Raw genomic sequence first — 19,140 nt, forward strand, 5'->3', positions numbered from 1 at the left:
CATAGTCAAATAAATTCAAGTGGAAGTGTAATTGTGGTTGTGTGTTTGTGTGTGATCAGACAGATAATAATAATAAACCACGACATGACTCGTTCCCATTAAGCTGCAGAGTAGAAACCAGGTTAATATTTCTATTATTATTATGGTACAATTTACTTGTTTTCATAATTAATCGCGTTATTAAACGTCACAATGAATCAGTCGTAAGGGTTCCTTAATAACGTTACTTTCCAAAAAAAAGATGATGTGTGATCCATATCAGGCAATTTCCCCTCATCAAACTCATCAAATACACAATCCAACAACTCCACAACGCTCTGGTGGACAAGTTGTGACCTGCACATTCACCACGCTATGAGATAATAACACAACGTTACCACACAGAGTTGTTTTAGAGGCAAATTCATGTAAAACCACTGATGCACGTTGCCTTCAGGGACAGTTTTTCATCAAGCAGTCTCTGTATTTACCTACCCATGATGAGGGAAAACAAGAAATCCCATAATGAGCCTCCGTAGCGTAGCTCTGAGCAGCTCACGGCTCTGCTCCGCCGTTCTAAAAATAGCTTGCACCGACAATTAAAGGTAACGAACGAACCTACTGCTATGACTATAGGGATTATGGACAATGGGCCAATTTGCCAAAATGTTGAACTAGCCCTTTAAACATTTGGTATAGATGACAATTAATGACTTGAATAACTGACATTTCCCCCGGGGGATTAATAACTGGTCCTATACTAATAGATGCTTGTATATAATCAGTAAATGTTATTATATTTTGACTAGGCTGTATTGGATTTTACACCGTTACAGTGTTGTAAAATGTACTAAAGGGATAGTTCACCCAAAATTGAAATTTCACTCATTATCTCCTCCCCCTCATGTGGACTAAGGGCTGGGAGAAGTTTCAGAGTCCTCCGTGGCTTCTCTGAGTTACAGGGGGTCTCGGCGTAGCAGTGCATGTCCATATAACGGTTGCAAATGGATACCAACTCGTAACAAAAAGACACACCAAAACACATCCAAATACCTCCATGCTGCTCGTCTGTAATGTCCGTCTTGTATTGAAGCCCTGAAATGCGAAATTGTACCGAAAAAAATTAAATAAGTCTATATTTCAAGCTTGTTTGTAGCGGAAGCTTCTCGAAGCTCCTCTTCCTGGTTCGTCAAATTTTGACGAACTGGGAAGCAACTAGCAATTTCAATTTTGGGTGAACTATCCCTTCAATGCACAATAATTGTGATAATCGTAATAGAGTGATTATTTCTCTGACTAAAATCGTATCAAGTTCAATGCTGTTTGGCTGGAAAAGTAAAAGGTGTCTGCTGCTAATACGAGGCGGGAGGTGAAACCAGGGAAGTGAAGGAGAGACTAAAGAAGTGAGAGGAGCTAACGAAGCTCGTGGAGAAGGTGGGAGGTAATTAAAGGTTCAATCCACCTGCTCTCTCCTCTCTCACCTCATTAAAGCCCCGTCACCGAGAGGAGAGACTGTAAAGGTTGAACCGATGACAAACGAGCAGAGAGCGGCCGACGGCTGCACACAAAGACAGACGAGTGTAACAAGTTTGTTATGAAATGAATGAATGAATCCCCCTGAAACTGTGGCTGGCTGTGGAGTATTAAGAGCTTTTTCATTATCGTTATTATTATTAATATTATGCAGGACCAGTCGCATGCAGGCTTCAATTATTTATTAGCCTGTTTAAACCTCGTCATTAAGCAGCACATTAGAAGTTCAGATCATAAAAGACAAAGTCAGCCTCTGCAGCTGCTGCAACTTTCTCAAAGTGAAATTCATCTGCAGTAAAGAGCAATTAACTTTTTTTTTTATACTAGTGGTCACAATGATTTTTTTTCCCACTAACAAGCCGAAGCTCAGGACCAAACTTTACTTTTATTTTAGAAACTGGGCCGATGGAAAAGATGAAAACATTTAAAAAAAACTTCAAACAGCAGCTAACTACAGTAACGCCGTGTTGAAGGAAACGATCAGAGGACTCAGACCCAGATCATCATCACAACTCCAGAAGGAAAGAACGAAAGAAAGAAAGAAAGAAAGAAAGAAAGAAAGAAAGAAAGAAAGAAAGAAAGAAAAGAGTGCACAGCAGCCTCACAATAAGTTTAATAATGATAAGTTAAAAGACGCTGGAAGTTGGATGCTGTTGGATCCTCTCCAACGTGCACCTTGCAATTAAAACGATTTTTTTTTTTAAAACGCAACTTCATCTTTTTTATCTGACAAGTCATTTTTAACTTTAACCTACTTTATTAACATATTGGCCCAAGTCTGCCTGTCGTAAAATGATATGTTATGTCACCTCCCACTTCTCCGCTCGGATAAACCAAATTAAAACCAACATATCTGTGGTTTTACACGCTCTATTAACGTCAAACAACAACAATTTGGAGAGAGTTTCACATCTGCACTTTCCATCGACGTTGAGAGGAAACATCATGTGACCTGATAACAGACCCCAGTTTAAAGGGATAGTATCATTTTTAAAAAGTGGGGTTGTATGATCTACAAATAGCCCCTAAGTACTTTAATTGCAGTAGAAGACTCTCTGCACTCCTCCCGTTAGCAACGCCAGCCCATAATAGCCCTGCCCAGAGATTTACAACATACAGTGTTGTGAACAGACCCAAAGAAACGGCCTATTTTCGCAGCCTAAAAGAGGTTTTACCTGAAAAAAAAAATACACAGTTCCATTGTTCACTATAATATAATGTTTTCCAGCCCTTCAAAGTGCAGGAAAAACACAGTTTTTATTTGGACCGAACCAACTGCTGATCGGTGGGCGCTAACCCTGGGCGGAGGGATACGTGAGTTGGTTAGGTCCAAATAAAAACTGTGTTTTTCCTTCACTTTGAAGGGCTGGAAAAAATTATATTATAGTGAACAATGGAACTGTGTATTTTTTTTCAGGTAAAACCTCTTTTAGGCCGTGAAAATAGGCCGTTTCTTTGGGTCAATTCACAACACTGTATGTTGTAAATCTCTGGGCAGGGCTATTATGGGCTGGCGTTGCTAACGGGAGGAGTGCAGAGAGTCTTCTACTGCAATTAAAGTACTTAGGGGCTATTTGTAGATCATACAACCCCACTTTAAAAAAAAAATGCTACTATCCCTTTAACCTACAGGAATGAAACTAAATGTGTTAATATAAATATAATCACAGACGGAGAGGATCTGTATCCGTAACAACAGGAGGTTCGGTCTGTTTTCTGCTTTTTAAGTTGAAGATCTCAGGACCATGATCTCACTCTGACATGTTTGTGTTTATCGGTGAACGAGGAGGAGGCAGCAGGTGGACGAGGCCAGACAGAACTCCTCACTTCACCTCCTCCATCTCTGATTCATCCATCTCCCTCCTCCCTGCTCCCATCTCTCTCCTCCTCCTCCCCGGTGTGATATTGTTATTACACTGTGGCTGGATTTATTTATTCTGTCCATCACAGCATCTCTCTCTCTCCCATTCCCTCCTTCTGCATAATGTTTTCCATCTCATCACTGGACGCTCCGCTGGAGTTGTCCAATCTCTTGTCTGCTGAGGTGTGAGGTGTGAGACGGGAAGGTGAACCTGTAACATCACCCTTCACCTCCCCCCACCTCCTCCTCCTCCTCCTCCTCCTCCTCCTCCTCCTCCCCCTCCTCCTCCCCCCAGCCCTTCACATCTGACAGAGACACGAAAACAAAACAAAACAAAACCAAACCCGGCTCACTTCTACTCGTCTGTGGTTTTTTTTTTCCTCACTTCTGTTTTTTACCACAAAAAACAACTTGGCTGGATGTGTATTCACACATATTCATGTAGTATGTATGTATATGTTTTAGGGGTGGGAGAAAAAATCGATTCACATAAATATCGCAATATCGTTTTTGACGATTTATAAATCGATTTTTTTTTTTATCGTTTTTTTTTTTTTATTTTATTTTATTTTTTTTAAATATTGTGCAATTTGCATTTGTTCGCCTCTTTTACATACAGAGAGTCCAGGTTTTGAAAAGGGTTTAAGTTCACTTTATAATGGAGTATGTTAATTTATAGGCTCCTACAGTATTTGTGTGCAGATAAATGTTAAAAATGCTAAAGACTAAAAATCGAGAAAATCGGCAATATCGTAGAATCACAATTTAAATCGAATCGCCATCCAAAAAATCGTAGAAGAATCGAATCTGGAGAAAAGCGTATCGTCCCAGCCCTAATATGTTTTATATAGGCTAGGGTTAGGGTTAGTTTTTATGTATGTAGTTTATATGTATATCGATTTATGTATCAAAAAAAACATCTTTAGTTAGAAAAGGGTGGGATTTTTTTTTTTTAAAGTGCATAATTCTTCCTGCTTCTTTTTCAAACTTGTGTGTATGTTATGATTTGATGATACTTCTATTTCTTCTACTTCTTCTATTATTTACAAAATTAATTAATTAATTCGTATTTTCATGTTATAGAGTTGGATTTTAAGAAGCCAAGTGTGTTAAGTGGAAAGTTTTCCTGACACAAACGACTAAAAACAGACTCTGGAGTTCCTCAGGGAACCATCCTGGGCCTCATTATAATTCCCTCTTCTACACCGTTTTGCTGACGACACCTGGCTGTTTGTTTCTGTTTCACCTGGTGAAGTTACCACTGAAACTTTTTGCTCCATCTTGGATTTATTGAATAATTATGTGTCAGCTTCATGTTGTTGTTTTTAAGTTATTCCTCTGGTTTCAGTCGACTCGTTTCTACACATTGTTTAATCACACGTGTTGGTATTTTACTGTCCAACTTAACTGTAGTTGCATTAGCTCTAATATTGCTCATCTGTTATTGTTTGATAGCGTGGAAAATTAGATGTTTTAATTAAATAAAAGGAGAATTAAAGAAGAACAGAAACCAAAATGACCATGAACAACACCATGATTATATACAGTATAGAGAGATATTAATAGATGGTATTAAAACTAGGGTCACCAGATTGCAGCTGCTTTAATCTTACACCTCCTCATGTGCTTTCAGATTGATTTATCCGCCGCTGTGATTATTTTTGTATTACTCATCTGCCGTGCTCACATTCATTCATTCATTATTCATGATTCATCTGCTACTGCTGCTGCTTGCTCATGTTCAGATTCCTCTTCATCACACTCCTCTTGACTGTACAGAAATGTTGTCAGCTTTTTCAGATCTGTTTTTAAATCTGTGTTGTTGTGACTTCCTGTCTTACCCTCCAGGGAGAAATTAAGTGTTTTGAAATGATCCTGCACTGAAGTCGCCCTGCACTCAGAGGAGTTTCAGGATAAAGTTTATCTAAAGTCACATAAAATATTCAACATTTCTTGATGAAATTGTGTCATAAGTGCATAAGTTTGAGGTTTTGCATAGTGGTTAAAAAAAGAAGCTTCCTAGAGTTCACACTGGCTGTTAATATAACGTTCGTCCTTGAGTCCAAGTTTGAACGTTTGTGTCAAATTTGAATGAGAATTTATGGAGATATTAAAATTCACAAAGGATTTTTGTAAAGTCAGTTCACCCTTGAGTTGTGGTGAGTTGCCTGCATGTTTAAAAGCAGGGCACTTGTTACTCAGTTAGTCTCTTTAAAAAAATGTATCTTAGTATTTCTCAATGCACCCAATCCATGAAATTATCTTAAAATCTTATGGAATTTGAACTATGGAATTCTAAAATGTTTCATATATATTTTGTATCTTGTAAGTCTTAGCTTTTCTCTCCATTGATCATATAGGATAGGATACACCTCCCTCAGGTGTGTTGCACTTGATCTGGTCTTTTTAGATGTGGAAACTGTTGGGGGTTTTTTTTGTATTGTCTATGTGCTGTCTACTGTCTATTTGTGTATCATTCTTGTATAGTAGTTTGTGGTCTGCGTTTCTTGTGTGTTTGTTATATGTTACATGTTGGGACTGCAGATGGAAATGAGCTGTGAGCTAAATCATCTGGTGCAACCATCTTCTCATTTTCTGTAAATGATTAATGTCATTGCACAATGTCCCCTAAATAAACTAATAATAATAATGTTTGTGGAGGATGTTGCTGAGATATCACGACTACGAGAATGAGACCGATTAAAAACAAGCCAGAAGAATAAATCATCTCTGGTCCTCGTGTTCACACAGATACTTTAACATAATGTCAACTTAAAAACTCCTCAAACATAACAACAACAACAAGCCTCAGTGAGATCCTGGTGAGGTTTCTAAGATGGTCGTTGTCTGAAGTTGAGTTTCTCTTAAAGGGCAACTTCGGTTTTTTTCAACCTGGGCCCTGTTTTCATATGTTTTTCTGTATATGTGAGTGATGGATAATACTTTTATTGAGGTAGCTACAGTATTGAGCCGGGCAGGCAGCCTGCAGCCCAGCTAAATCTCTACCACAGGGCAAGTGGCTCCCGTCAAAGTTCGCCCTATAAACGGGTATTTTTTTTACACTGAGGCTCAGATAGTTACAATGAGTGTCCCACAACATACTAGAAAGGAGAAATGAACGTAATAGTCTCTACCTTTAGCTGGAGGTCGCTGTTTGCTGTGATCTGTGTCCAAATCTCACTACGCCAGAAATCTCGTTCTGAAATCTCGCGATAACTCGCGGCAAAACACCGGTGGGGAATAGCTAGGCTACTGTTACCTGACTGAGGTGAAGAGAGATGACCGGAGAATTTACAAATTGTAGCAACAAAATGTTGAGCTGCTCTTAGCGCAGCTTTCATAAGTTAGGGCTAACAGTTAGCTGTGCTACGCTGACGCTAACACTCCTGTCAATGCACTGCGCCGTCGCCGTGCCGACCACAGGGTCTGCAGTGACCACTTTGACCGGGGATGACTACTGCCAGTCAGAAGAAGAAGAGACGTGCTAAAGGTAGAGACATACGTTCATTTCTCCTTTTGTTGTCGGACACTCATTGTAACTGTCTGAGCCTGTCAGTTTGTGAACTTTGACGGGAGCCACTTGCCCGGTTGAAGAGCGTTAGCTGGGCTGCAGGCTGCCTGCCCGGCTCTATACTGCAGCCACCTCAATAAAGTATTATCCATCACTCACATATACAGAAAAACATATGAAAACAGGGCCCAGGTTGAAAAAAAACGAAGTTGCCCTTTAACTACAAACAGTCTCCTCTGAGTCTTTTTTCTTCTGCTGTGACGTCCAGGATCAGATGAGGACACTGCACCTGTGCTAACGTTCCCCTGATGGCTCGGCTCTGCACTCTCCTCCTCCTCCTCCTCCTCCTCCTCCTCCTCCTCTTCCCCCTCTTCTACCAACACACTAAGTGACTCCTCTTAAGCTAAAGCCTCTTCCTCTCAACTTAAAGAGGATCAAGAGATGAAAGCAGAGAGAGAGAGAGAGAGAGGGAAGGAAGGAGCCTAAAGTGAAGACGACAGAGCCACAAAGAGATGGAGAGAGGAAAAAAAAAAATGACAGCAACAAAACAGGGATGAAAAGAAAAGAAAGTGAAATAGAGAAAGAAAAACGAGTGTAAAAGGCAAAGACGACTCGCTGCTGTATCAGGTGATTTCAAGTATTAAGTCGTCTGAAGTATTAAACAAGGAGAAAAAGGGAGAGTGCAGGGAATGAGTCGTCCATACGGGAGAAGAAGTGGATGTGACACAAGCTGTCTGTTTTAATCTGAGCGTGAAGGACGGAGGAAGCTGAGCGAAGACGAGTCAGAGACTGTCTGACAGCAGCTGATTTCACTACACATGAAAAAGGAAAAAAAACTATTATATGAACATAGAAGTTGTGCTTTGTCCATTCAAAGAGCTGATTGGAACAAAAGGTCGGCCAGTAACTCTCCATAACGCTGGTGGTTCTTCTGAGTGATGTGAACAATAAATCGATCAATTGTTTGCTGAACTATTTGAACCGGTCCAACAGTGACAGGGAGAGCTTTTCTCCCATCATGCACTGGGCTAAATTATTCTGTTAGTTAAAACCTAGTGGGAGCAAAGCTGCAATTAGATGGTTTACTTTGTCATAGATTTGATTATGAATTTAAAATGTGCAAAGATAACTCATGCTTAAACTCATTACAGCGTCACCCACGGATACTTGACTGTTTTTGGACATTACCATTACTAATAGGGCTGGGACGACACACTTTTCTCCCGATTCGATTCTTCTACCATTTTTTTGGATGGCGATTCGATTTAAATTGTGATTCTACGATATTGCTGATTCTCTCGATTTTTAGTCTGCATTTTTAACATTTATCTGCACACAAATACTGTAGGAGCCTATAAATTAACATACTCCATTATAACGTCTCTATCTATCTATCTATCTATCTATCTATCTATCTATCTATCTATCTATCTATCTATCTATCTATCTAAAAAAGATATCGCAATATTTATGTGAATCGATTTTTCCCCCCACCCCTAATTACTAATATCAATAAACATTACATTACATTACATTATTCACACATTATTTCACTATTTATTATTTATTATCGACAACCGGCTTCGTTGAAAACAAATGCACATGGAGGAGAGGAGGGTTAGAGACACAGAGGAGGAGAGACCAGACCTGGAGAGTTTGTCTTTAAGTAGTTTTAAGTAGCACTGGGTGTTGCAATTTCATTGTCCAACTTGTGTACAATGACAATAAAGACTATTTTATTCTTTTCAATTCCAATATTGGGTCCATATTAAATAAAAAATGAATTAAGAAACCTGGTCAGTTTCTATCTTTACCTCAGATCCAGCTTTAAGATATAACGTCACATCGTCAGCATAGAAAGGTTTCACCTGGTTGGACAGCGACAGCAGTTTTCAACGTCACCACTAGATGTCACTGATTGATTTAAACACTGGACCTTTAAACTGAATAAAGTTTAAATTAAAAATTAAACAAAACTTGTTCCTCAAAGGTTTTTTTTTCTTTTCTTCTTTTTTGAATTAAGTCGTTTTAGCTTCACTTCAACAGCAGAACGGAAAAACATTCATTCATAGAATAAACAGCAGGAGCTTTTCTGATGGATGTGCTGTTAATGCGTGTGTGTGCGTGTGTGTGTGTGTGTGTGTGTGTGTGTGTGTGCGTGCGTGCGTGCGTGTGTGTGTGTGTCCTGCTGTCTCTCAGCAGGTGAAGTCAGAACAGAACATTTTCCTCCTTTAAGCCATGAATCACGCTGACGACAAGGACGACGGACGGCCTGCAGCAAGATGGAGAGGAGGGTGTGTGTGTGTGTGTGTGTGTGTGTGTCTGTGTGTGTGTGTGTGTTACAGTTTCTGTGCTTGTTTTTCTACATGCTGTCTGCCCCTCTTGTTTCACACACACACACAGACACACACACCTTGTTCAACCTTCACCGTGAGTCATCAGCTCTTCACAGTCGAGCTGTTTCTTCTCACCAGGAGGAACCGGCAGCCAGTTTACCCATTAAAGGGATAGTTCAACATTTTGTCAGATAGGCCCATTGCCATAATCCCTATAGTCATAGCAGTAGGTTTGTTACCTTTAATTGTCGGTGCAAGCTGTTTTTAGAACGGCGGAGCAGAGCCGTGAGCTGCTCAGAGCTACGCTACGGAGGCTCATTATGGGATTTCTTGGTTTCCCTCATCATCAAACTCATCAAATACACAATCCAACAACTCCACAACGCTCTGGTGGACAAGTTGTGAGCTGCACATTCACCACGCTATGAGATAATAACACAACGTTACCACACAGAGTTGTTTTAGAGGGAAATTCATGCAAAACCGCTGATGCACGTTGCCTTCAGGGACAGTTTTTCATCAAGCAGACTCGGCATTTCCCTCCTTTACTTTCTTTCACCTTCGTTGAAAACAAATGCACATGGAGGAGAGGAGGGTTAGAGACACAGAGGAGTCAGTAATTATTCATCATGTTCTCATGTATATTTAAGCTTCAGCTGTGTCAGCCGCTTCTAGCACGAAGGATGAGGTCACTGAGGCCGAGCCCTACGCACACACACACACACACACACTTAAACACACACAGAGCTTTGTGTTTCTCTCCGTTTGAAGCGACGAGCATCTTTAAACCAAGAGGAACCAAAGAGGAAACAACGTTCAGATCAATAACGAAGAAGCAACGAAACGACATCACAGTCCAGTTGTGACTTTGGGGGATTTATATTTCTTTTTCAGTTTTCTACATCGTTACAGCGTGTTGGTGTGTATCTATAAAACACTGATCGAACCCTAACTCTGCCATCCAGCTGTTTGTGTCGTCCTCTAATGTATTAACATGTCCGACACCGTTACAGAAGCTCATGTTTCATGTTATTCAATCCAATCCATTTTAGTTATAAAGCACAATTTTAAATAAACACAAAGCTTTTCAAAGTGCTGTACAGTAAAAATAAACACAATACAAACACAGGCTAATGAAAAGATAAAATACTCAGCCCCATAATGAGCTGTCGGTTCACATCCGGACTTCGGCATCGAGTCGGCAGGACTTAGTTAGACCTGTTTGATTCATCGGTTTTAAATCGCAATCGGATTATTTAGTTAGGACTAGTGTTGTTTTTGGCATCCTGTTTTAATTTTAGTTTTAGTCTTTGTGTTAAACTGTCATTTTAGTTTGTATTAGTTTCAGTTACGTTCATACCCTTCTTTGTCTTGTCAAGTTTCAGTCGACTAAAAGTCTGAGCATTTTAGTCTTATTTTAGTCAGAATAACCCATGACTATTTTTAGTCTAGTTTTAGTCAGTGATTTTAATTTCTTTCTAGTAATGTAATTCTATTTAACCCAGTCCAAGACCAAGAGCAAGTACGTTGTACGTGTGGAAATGATTCTGCTTCGGCGCTTCAGACGAAGAGCAAAACACTCCCTGTTGTGAAGTCTGTCTGAAGTCCGTGGCAGTTAAATATCACAGCACGACAAACTTAGTTATTTCATTAAAAAATAGCATATTTGAAATAATTTCTTTGCCTTTTGCCATTTCACAAAAATATTGTGATCGTAATCAGAAACCGGGTTTTGAGAGAAAGAAATCTGTATTTTATTTTTGGGCAAAATCGAACAGCCCTAACTTGACCCTTTCCTAAGTAAATGCTTTATTTATATGTATGGTTTGTGTATGTTGAAATGAAATGTATTTATTTATGTAATAGCAGTGGTAACTTCCTCCCATTCCTCTGTCTTTTAGTTTTCTTAATTGACCTATGGCTAAGCCACACCCCCAAACACGATGAGCCAATCACAGTGCGCATAGCTAGCCCATACACTCGGACATTCTCTGCTTCCACGTCCATTGAAATGCATTGCAGTTAGTCAGTTTTCATTGGTTTTTATATGTTTTTTCTTGACATTTTAAGTTTAAAATGGTCAAACGTTGTGCATGGGTACATGCAACTCTGACACTAGGTATCCCGAGAGGCCACGGGGTGGATTTTTTTAACCCTTTCCCAAGCCACATCTCAACCAAGAGAAGTGTCTGCTCTGGATAAAGTTATGCAGTAGACCACAACACCAACTAAACGTGGATAAACTTAACAAGGATGTCTACATCTGTTCTAAGTTAAAGGGATAGTTCACCCAAAATTCAAATTTCACTCATTATCTACTCACCCTCATGTCAACTAAGAGCTGTGAGAATTTTCAGAGTCCTCCGTTCCTTCTCTGAGTTACGGGGGGGTCTGCGCAGCAGTATTTGTCCATATAATGGTTGTGAATGGACACCACGTTTCTTCGTCCAAAAAGACACACCAAAAAACATCCAAATACCTCCATACTGCTCGTCTGTAATGTCCCTCTTGTATTGAAGCCCCGACATGAGAAATTGTTCCGCCGGTCAGTGCAAATCACGTGAGATTTGCACTTACACAGGCAGAGCAGTGAACTGAGACACTGGGAGCTTCCGCTACAAACAAGCTTAAAATATAGACTTATTTAATTTTTTTCGGAACAATTTCTCATGTCTGGGCTTCAATACAAGAGGGACATTACAGACGAGCAGTATGGAGGTATTTGGATGTTTTTTGGTGTGTCTTTTTGGACGAAGAAACGTGGTGTCCATTGACAACCATTATATGGACAAATACTGCTGCGCAGACCCCCCCGTAACTCAGAGAAGGAACGGAGGACTCTGAAAATTCTCACAGCTATTAGTTGACATGAGGGTGAGTAGATAATGAGTGAAATTTGAATTTTGGGTGAACTATCCCTTTAAGTCAACAATGTATTTAAGGCAACATATTGTCAGAGATGTTTAGATGTTAGCCAGCATCACAACTAAGCATAAAGCCCGCTAGCTTAATGCTAACGTATAATGTAAAACTCCATAGACAGGCTAACAGAAATTAGCCCGTCGCTATCGGCGTTTCGCGGCAAACGGCAGCCACAGCAGTAAAGATAAGTGAAGTTTTGGTGACTTCAAGATGATATTTAATCTTTCTGTCTCCAAAAATCATCAATTGCCTCCTGTGAAATGTCTCCTACTGTGACAGCTGCCATAGCAACTGTCACCGATGTTGACTGTTTGTCCCAGGGAGTGGAGGGGGCGGGGCTTAGCCAGAGGTCAATTGTGTCTGAAATAAAGATTTCTATATATAATGAGCTGTTTGACCTGTTCTTCTTCTTTATCCACTGATCTTAGCTGATGTTTTAATTGAACATAAAGTTCACGGTGGATCTTCATCATGACATCATCACCATGACATCATCATCATCATCATCATCATCATCATCATCATCATCATCATCAGCTCTGATCCCCGTGTGATGGAGGATTATCTGGAAGAATGTGTTTGTTCCCAAGCTGCTGCTGGAATTAAACACGAGAGTGGAGGCTAATGGAGGCAGAGCTGCTCCCTCAGGGCGTGTGTGTGTGTGTGTGCGTGTGTTGTTAACACCTGTGTGTGTGTGTTATTAAGTGGAATGAATGGATGTCATGGAGTGTGTGTGTGTGTCTGTGTCTGTGTGTGTGTGTGTGTGTGTCCTGGGGAAAACATTTGTGGACGTCCAGATGGTGTTTACCTCTCCACTAATGGACGAGGCTCTGCTCGCTCTCTGTGACACACTTCTGTTTAAGTGCATGTGTGTGTGTGTGTGTGTGTGTGTGTGTGTGTGTGTGTGTGTGTGTGTGTGTGTGTGTGTGTGTGTGTGTGTGTGTGTGTGTGTGTGTGTGTGTGTGTGTGTAAAGGACAAGGTGAATTATATTAGTTCATCAGGATTTTCATTTGGTTTTAGAGACGAGACGATAAAATAATATTGATTCTTAAGTCACAGATTTTTAAAGATGTACACATTGCACTCACAGAGCTGCTGATAGAGGAAAAAACTATACACTAACATTAAATACAACTTTATTAATTAAAGAAAAAAAGCACCATGTATGTATAAATATAAATGCAGCTCTCTGGAAATCTGATCTATCTAGACTGTTTAATAAAATAAATACTTATAATTAAGACGACTGAACTCTAAACTCTTTTAAATCTTCTAATCGCTGCTCTCTGCGCTCTTTTAATGGTGATTTTTATTGAACAGTTTATTTCTTTTCTCTTTTCTCTTTTACGGTAAATCTGTTTCTGTCATTGTGCTTTAACTGAGCTGTAAAACGTCACCTTGAATGTTCCTTAAATCAAAATGTAAAACCTGCTGAAGGAAAAACCTGGAAAACCTCCTGAAGCATCTCGGCCTCCTCGGAATAATCTGATACTTGATAAAACAGAGAGATAGAGAGATGGAGGGAGGGAGGGAGGGAGGGAGGGAGGGAGAGAGAGATGGAGGGATGGAGGGATAGAGAGGCTCAGGTGTTCCTCTAAATCCTAATGTAAGTCCATTTAAAGCAGCTTTAAGCTCTGTGATATAAAGAGGAAGAGATACGTGACCCTGAGGAGGAGGAGGAGGAGGAGGAGGAAGAGGAGGAGGAGGAGAGAGGAGGAAGAAGAAGAGGAGGAGGAGGAAGAGAGAGGAGGAGAAAAAAGAAGAAGAGGAGGAGAAAGAGAGAGGAGGAGGAGAAAGAGGATGAAGAGGAGAAAATAGGAGGAGGGAGAAGGAGGAGGAGGAGAAATAGAAATAGAGAGGAGGAGGAGGAGGAGGAGGAGAGAAAAGGAAGAGGAAGAGAGGAGGAAAAAGAGAGAGGAGGAGAAGAGAGAAGGAGAAAGAAGAGGAGGAGTAGGAGGAGAGAGAAGGATGAGAAAGAAGAGGAGGAGAAAGAAAGAGGAAGAGGAGGAGAGAGAAGGGTGAGAAAGAAGAGGAGAAGAGAGGAGGAAGAGAAAGAGAGAGGAGGAGGAGGAAGGGGAGGAGAGAAAAGGAGGAGGAGAAAAAGGAGGCAAAGAGGAGGAGGAGGAGTAGCTGAAGGCTGCAGGTAAAAGGAAACATTAATAAAATCTTCTCCTTCATAATAAAACCTCTGATTATTTTATTTTATTTAATTTTCTGCACCAAAACAAACTCAGAGACGATTTCCTGTCGAGGCCAAAATAAACCACACACACACAGAGATATGAGATATATGTTTATCCCTGGATGTTGATGTAGCGCTGTGTGTGTGTGTGTGTGTGTGTGTGTGTGTGTGTGTGTGTGTGTGTGTGTGTGTGTGTGTGTGTGTGTGTGTGTGTGTGTGTGTGTGTGTGTGTGTGTGTGTGTACAGGATGGAGCAGGGACTCACGTGAGTCTCTGCCGCCCCCTGGTGGACGCTACCAGCTGTGACATTAAAGGTGTTAAAGCCTCACTGAGCATAAGAGTCTGTTTATGGGTCAATGATGTGAATAAACCAATAAACACTGTGTCAAGTGTTGATTGGTTTATTTGCAGGTTTATGGTAAAGCCACTATTGGTGTGATTTCCTGTTCAGGTGCATGTAAAACCGTTTTTTGGACCAACAGTGCTGCAGTTTTTGTTGTTTTTGTTATTTACGTTTATGTTTTTGGTGGAAGCAGCTCCGGATGATCTGATAAGAGATTATTGACTGAGATGCGTCTAATTTAAAGACGACCTATATCAGGGGTTTTAATGTAATACTGGAGCCCAGTGGGAAGCTGCTGAAAGTTTCAATCGATAAAAAAACTCCTTCATTACTACAACACACACCTATACGTCATGATGTGGCACTTCCACGTATCCATCATTATAAACATATTTATACAGTAAGTCTGAAAAGCTTGAAAAGCAGAATAATTGGTCCCTTTTAAACTAAACTAATGACAGTTTGAAATGACGGCGTAGATATTTATTATTATATAATAAAACTTCATCACTTAAAGGAGCAGAATTCACCTGAGAAATGTTATAGATTATTATTATTATTATTATTATTATTATTATTATTATTAGACACAGAGGGAAAAAGTCAAAACTCTGATTCAAATCACAACATCTAAGAGGTCGACTCAGTGTGAGTCTCCTCTGTGACCAGCAGGAGGCAGAGAGGAGCACGCACACACACACACACACACACACACACACACACACACTGCAGCAGCTTTCATCTACAGTACAGTCATGTGGGGTCAGCAGCACACACACACACACACACACACACACACACACACTTATCAAAGACTCACTGTCCTCGTCTCTCAGACTGACTGTCACTTCTGCTTCATCATCACTGGTTCTATGGTTGGTATGCAGTGTGTGTGTGTGTGTGTGTGTGTGTGTGTGTGTGTGTGTGTGTGTGTGTGTGTGTGTGTGTCTGTAAAAGGCCGAGTCATCCTCACTCAGCCCCCCCCCTCCCCTCCCTTCCTCTCCCCCCTCACACACACAGTCACAGTCACAGTGAGTCAGCTAAACACACACACAAGTTACCACCTCATTACATCATCATCTTCATCTTCATTTAAACCAATTAAATCCAGCGCTGACGAGGTGCCGGTTCGATTCCACACAAACAAACTTTGGACCAATCAGACGCGAGTTTATCAACACAACCACGCCTCCAGTGTGTGTGTGTGCGTGTGTGTGTGTGTGTGTGTGTGTGTGTGACTGACCAGTCCGGTGAGAGATGGCGCTGACTGTCCCAGGGCCTGACTCCTCATGCGGACCAGGTTGTTCACCTCTCCTCCTCCCGTTGCTCCTCCTGTTGCTCCTCCTGCTGCTCCTGTTGCTCCTCCTGCTGCTGCTGAGGCTCCGCCCACCGCCGCCATCGCCATGGTGATGAAGGCTCCTGGCGGCCCGGGCCAGGCCAGCTGACTGACGCCGGCGTGCAGACTGCTGGAGAGAGGCAGCAGCTGTTTACCTGAGGAGGAGGAGGAGGAGGAGGAGGAGGAGGAGGAGGAGGAGGAGGAGGAGAGAGGAGAGAAGGCTGCTTTAGACTCACAACATAATAATATAATATGTAGCGGTGTATAATAATTATCGTAAAGGAAATCATGACGTTTGTTTATTAGATCCCCATTAGCTGCCTGCTGCACAAGACAGCAGCTGTTCTTCCTGCATGGGGTCAAGACGTCTTACAAACATTTCTGTTTCAAAAATGAGCACAGAACATTCAACACACATATCATCATCATTCATCAGGGTATATAAAGGAATCTTGAAGTTAATTTTAACACCTTTTTAAGACTTTTTCAAGACCTTCTCAATATTTTTCAATACCTCACCACCGCTTCAAGCTGTAACCATTTACATCAGTGACACTTTTAACTGAACAGTTTTAGTTTGTGATAAAGACTCTATGATGCTACAGAATTCAAAATAGGCTGGGATAAGGCAAAGTTTATCCAAAAACAAAACAAAACACATTGCTCCACTCTCAAAAAACAAAAACAACAATCTTCTTTTCGTTTTTATGTACTGGTTCATCTTTGTTTTTTAATAAAATGAATAAATTCACACACTTTCACAATGTTTTTTAGGACTCAAACTCTTGGACAGCTAATTCAGAAAAAATACCTTCAAAATTTAAGACTTTATAAAGTCGTGAAAAGACTTTTTAATACTTTTTAAGGGTCTTAATTTTCCCCAAATTGATTTATCACCTTTTAATACTTTTCAAGACCCCGCGGATACCCTGTTCATACAGTGGACAGCAGCAACATAAAACATTAAAAAAAGCTCACATCTCACAAACTGTACTGAAAGGTACAGAACTCATGCGTTGTTTGTGACATACAGTATATGCAACCATCTGATGGAGAGACACTCCTCCCTGTATATAATTTCCCAGCTTGGGATCAATAAAGTATATCTATCTATCTTTATATCTTTATATCTATCTATCTATCTATCTATCTATCTATCTATCTATCTATCTATCTATCTATCTATCTATCTATCTATCTATCTATCTATCTATAAACAAATACATCTTTACTCCCTGTGTAAAAGAGGCTGCTCTACCTTCTAGCATCAAAAACCTTGGCAGAGAATTCCATGCAACCATCGCTCTGTAATAAACTGTTTTTGGTTTTGTGTTTGTTATGACTGCCAGAAAAAAAAAAAATGTCATTCCAATAACTCTGATATCATAACTTATCGGCCTGATAAGATAGTATAGTATATATTTTTGTCAGCCCTGTGGTGTGGGTCGTTATTTTAACCAAGCGCTGTCACTCCTACATGAGACCTGAACGTCCTGCAGTGGATGCTGCGTTCAAGTGGCCTCGGTATAATCGGAAAAACAACTTCCTGACTCATCAGAATTCTCCCTCATGTGGGAAAACAACTCGTCATAATGTTGTTTAGTTGCTGACTTGACTCAATATCAACGTCTCATCCGTGTGTGTGTGTGTGTGTGTGTGTGTGTGTGTGTGTGTGTGTGTGTGTGTGTGTGTGTGTGTGTGTGTGTGTGTGTTACCGGTCATGGCCATGCTGCTGCGTCGCGCCCGGTTCTCATCCTGGCTGAGCTGTCGGTGCAGTTTGGATTTGGTGGCAGCGGTTGCCGCGGGCGACAGGTCGGGGTTACTCAGCTTCCTGAAGAGGAGAGGAGGCGGCGCCGCGAACTCCCTCTGCACAGGAGGAGGAGGAGGAGAAAGAGTCATTAGACTTTGTTCTTCATCATCTAATCAAGACCAAAACAATCAATCAGAACTCCTTTATTTCAACTTTTATTTTATTGATTTGTTGTTGTATTGTTTTTAACTCATTAGCCTCATGAGGTTCCTGTAAATTAAATATATTATTATTATTATACATAGAGCTCTGTCCAACAGCTGATACTCAGCATGAGTGGGTAATAAATTGATTATTGATCAGTCGTGGCGAGAGGAGAGGAGAGGAGAGGAGAGGAGAGGAGAGGAGAGGAGAGGAGAGGAGAGGAGAGGAGGAGAGAGGAGAGGAGAGGAGGGGAGAGGAGAGGAGGAGAGAGGAGAGGAGAGGAGGGGAGAGGAGAGGAGAGGAGAGGAGAGGAGAGGAGAGGAGAGGAAAGGAGAGGAGGGGAGAGGAGAGGAGAGGAGAGAGGAGAGGAGAGGGGAAGAGGAGAGGAGAGGAGAGGAGAGGAGAGGAGAGGAGAGGAGAGGAGAGGAGAGGAGGAGAGGAGAGGAGAGGAGAGGAGAGGGGAAGAGGAGAGGAGAGGAGAGGAGAGGAGAGGAGAAAGGGGGGGGAGAGGAGAGGAAAGGAAAGGAAAGGAAAGGAAAGGAAAGGAAAGGAAAGGAAAGGAAAGGAAAGGAAAGGAAAGGAGAAGAGGAGAGGAAAGGAAAGGAAAGGAAAGGAAAGGAAAGGAAAGGAAAGGAAAGGAAAGGAAAGGAAAGGAGAAGAGAGGAGAGGAAAGGAGAGGAGAGGAAAGGAAAGGAAAGGAAAGGAAAGGAGAAGAGAGGAGAGGAAAGGAGAGGAGAGGAAAGGAAAGGAAAGGAAAGGAGAAGAGGAGAGGAGGGGATTGTGTTTTCAATCAGGTCAGTGACACGTTAACACTGACCACTTAGTGACATCACACCGTCTCAACACACACACTGGACTTCCATGAGCTTTCCAAACACACACTCCAGAGAAAATACAGCACAGCCAACACACACATACACATACACACACACACACACACACACACACACACACACACACACACACACACACACACACACTCTCTCTCTCTTTTTCTGGGCGTGGGGGGATTCTGGTTTGGTTCTGGTTTTGGAAACAGCTGCCGTCGCCATGGAAACAGCGAGCGAGGCCTGCCTGGGCTCATCATCATGTCGTCGTCTCGCTGCCGGTCGAGTCGACCAACGTTTGACGAGAGTTTTCCAGAAACATCTGGACGGACGGACGGCCCACGTTAACACACACA

At 41.3% G+C, this 19,140-nt stretch overlaps 1 protein-coding gene across 1 annotated transcript in view; it reads right to left on the minus strand.

Moving 5' to 3' along the window:
- mast2 (microtubule associated serine/threonine kinase 2) overlaps positions 1-19,140 on the minus strand; it is a gene marked incomplete at its 3' end in the record, with an annotated part of 193,126 nt that overhangs the window by 127,881 nt on the left and 46,105 nt on the right. The window contains exons 2-3 of the mRNA XM_083970964.1: positions 17,719-17,869; positions 15,911-16,158 (exon numbers count right to left, since the gene is read on the minus strand). Of these exons, the coding sequence (XP_083827090.1) occupies positions 15,911-16,158; positions 17,719-17,869 (399 nt within the window). The remainder of the gene's footprint in view (positions 1-15,910; positions 16,159-17,718; positions 17,870-19,140) is intronic.

This window comes from Trachurus trachurus (assembly GCF_905171665.1).
Source record: "Trachurus trachurus genome assembly, chromosome: 4".
NCBI classification, from domain to species: Eukaryota; Metazoa; Chordata; class Actinopteri; order Carangiformes; family Carangidae; genus Trachurus; species Trachurus trachurus.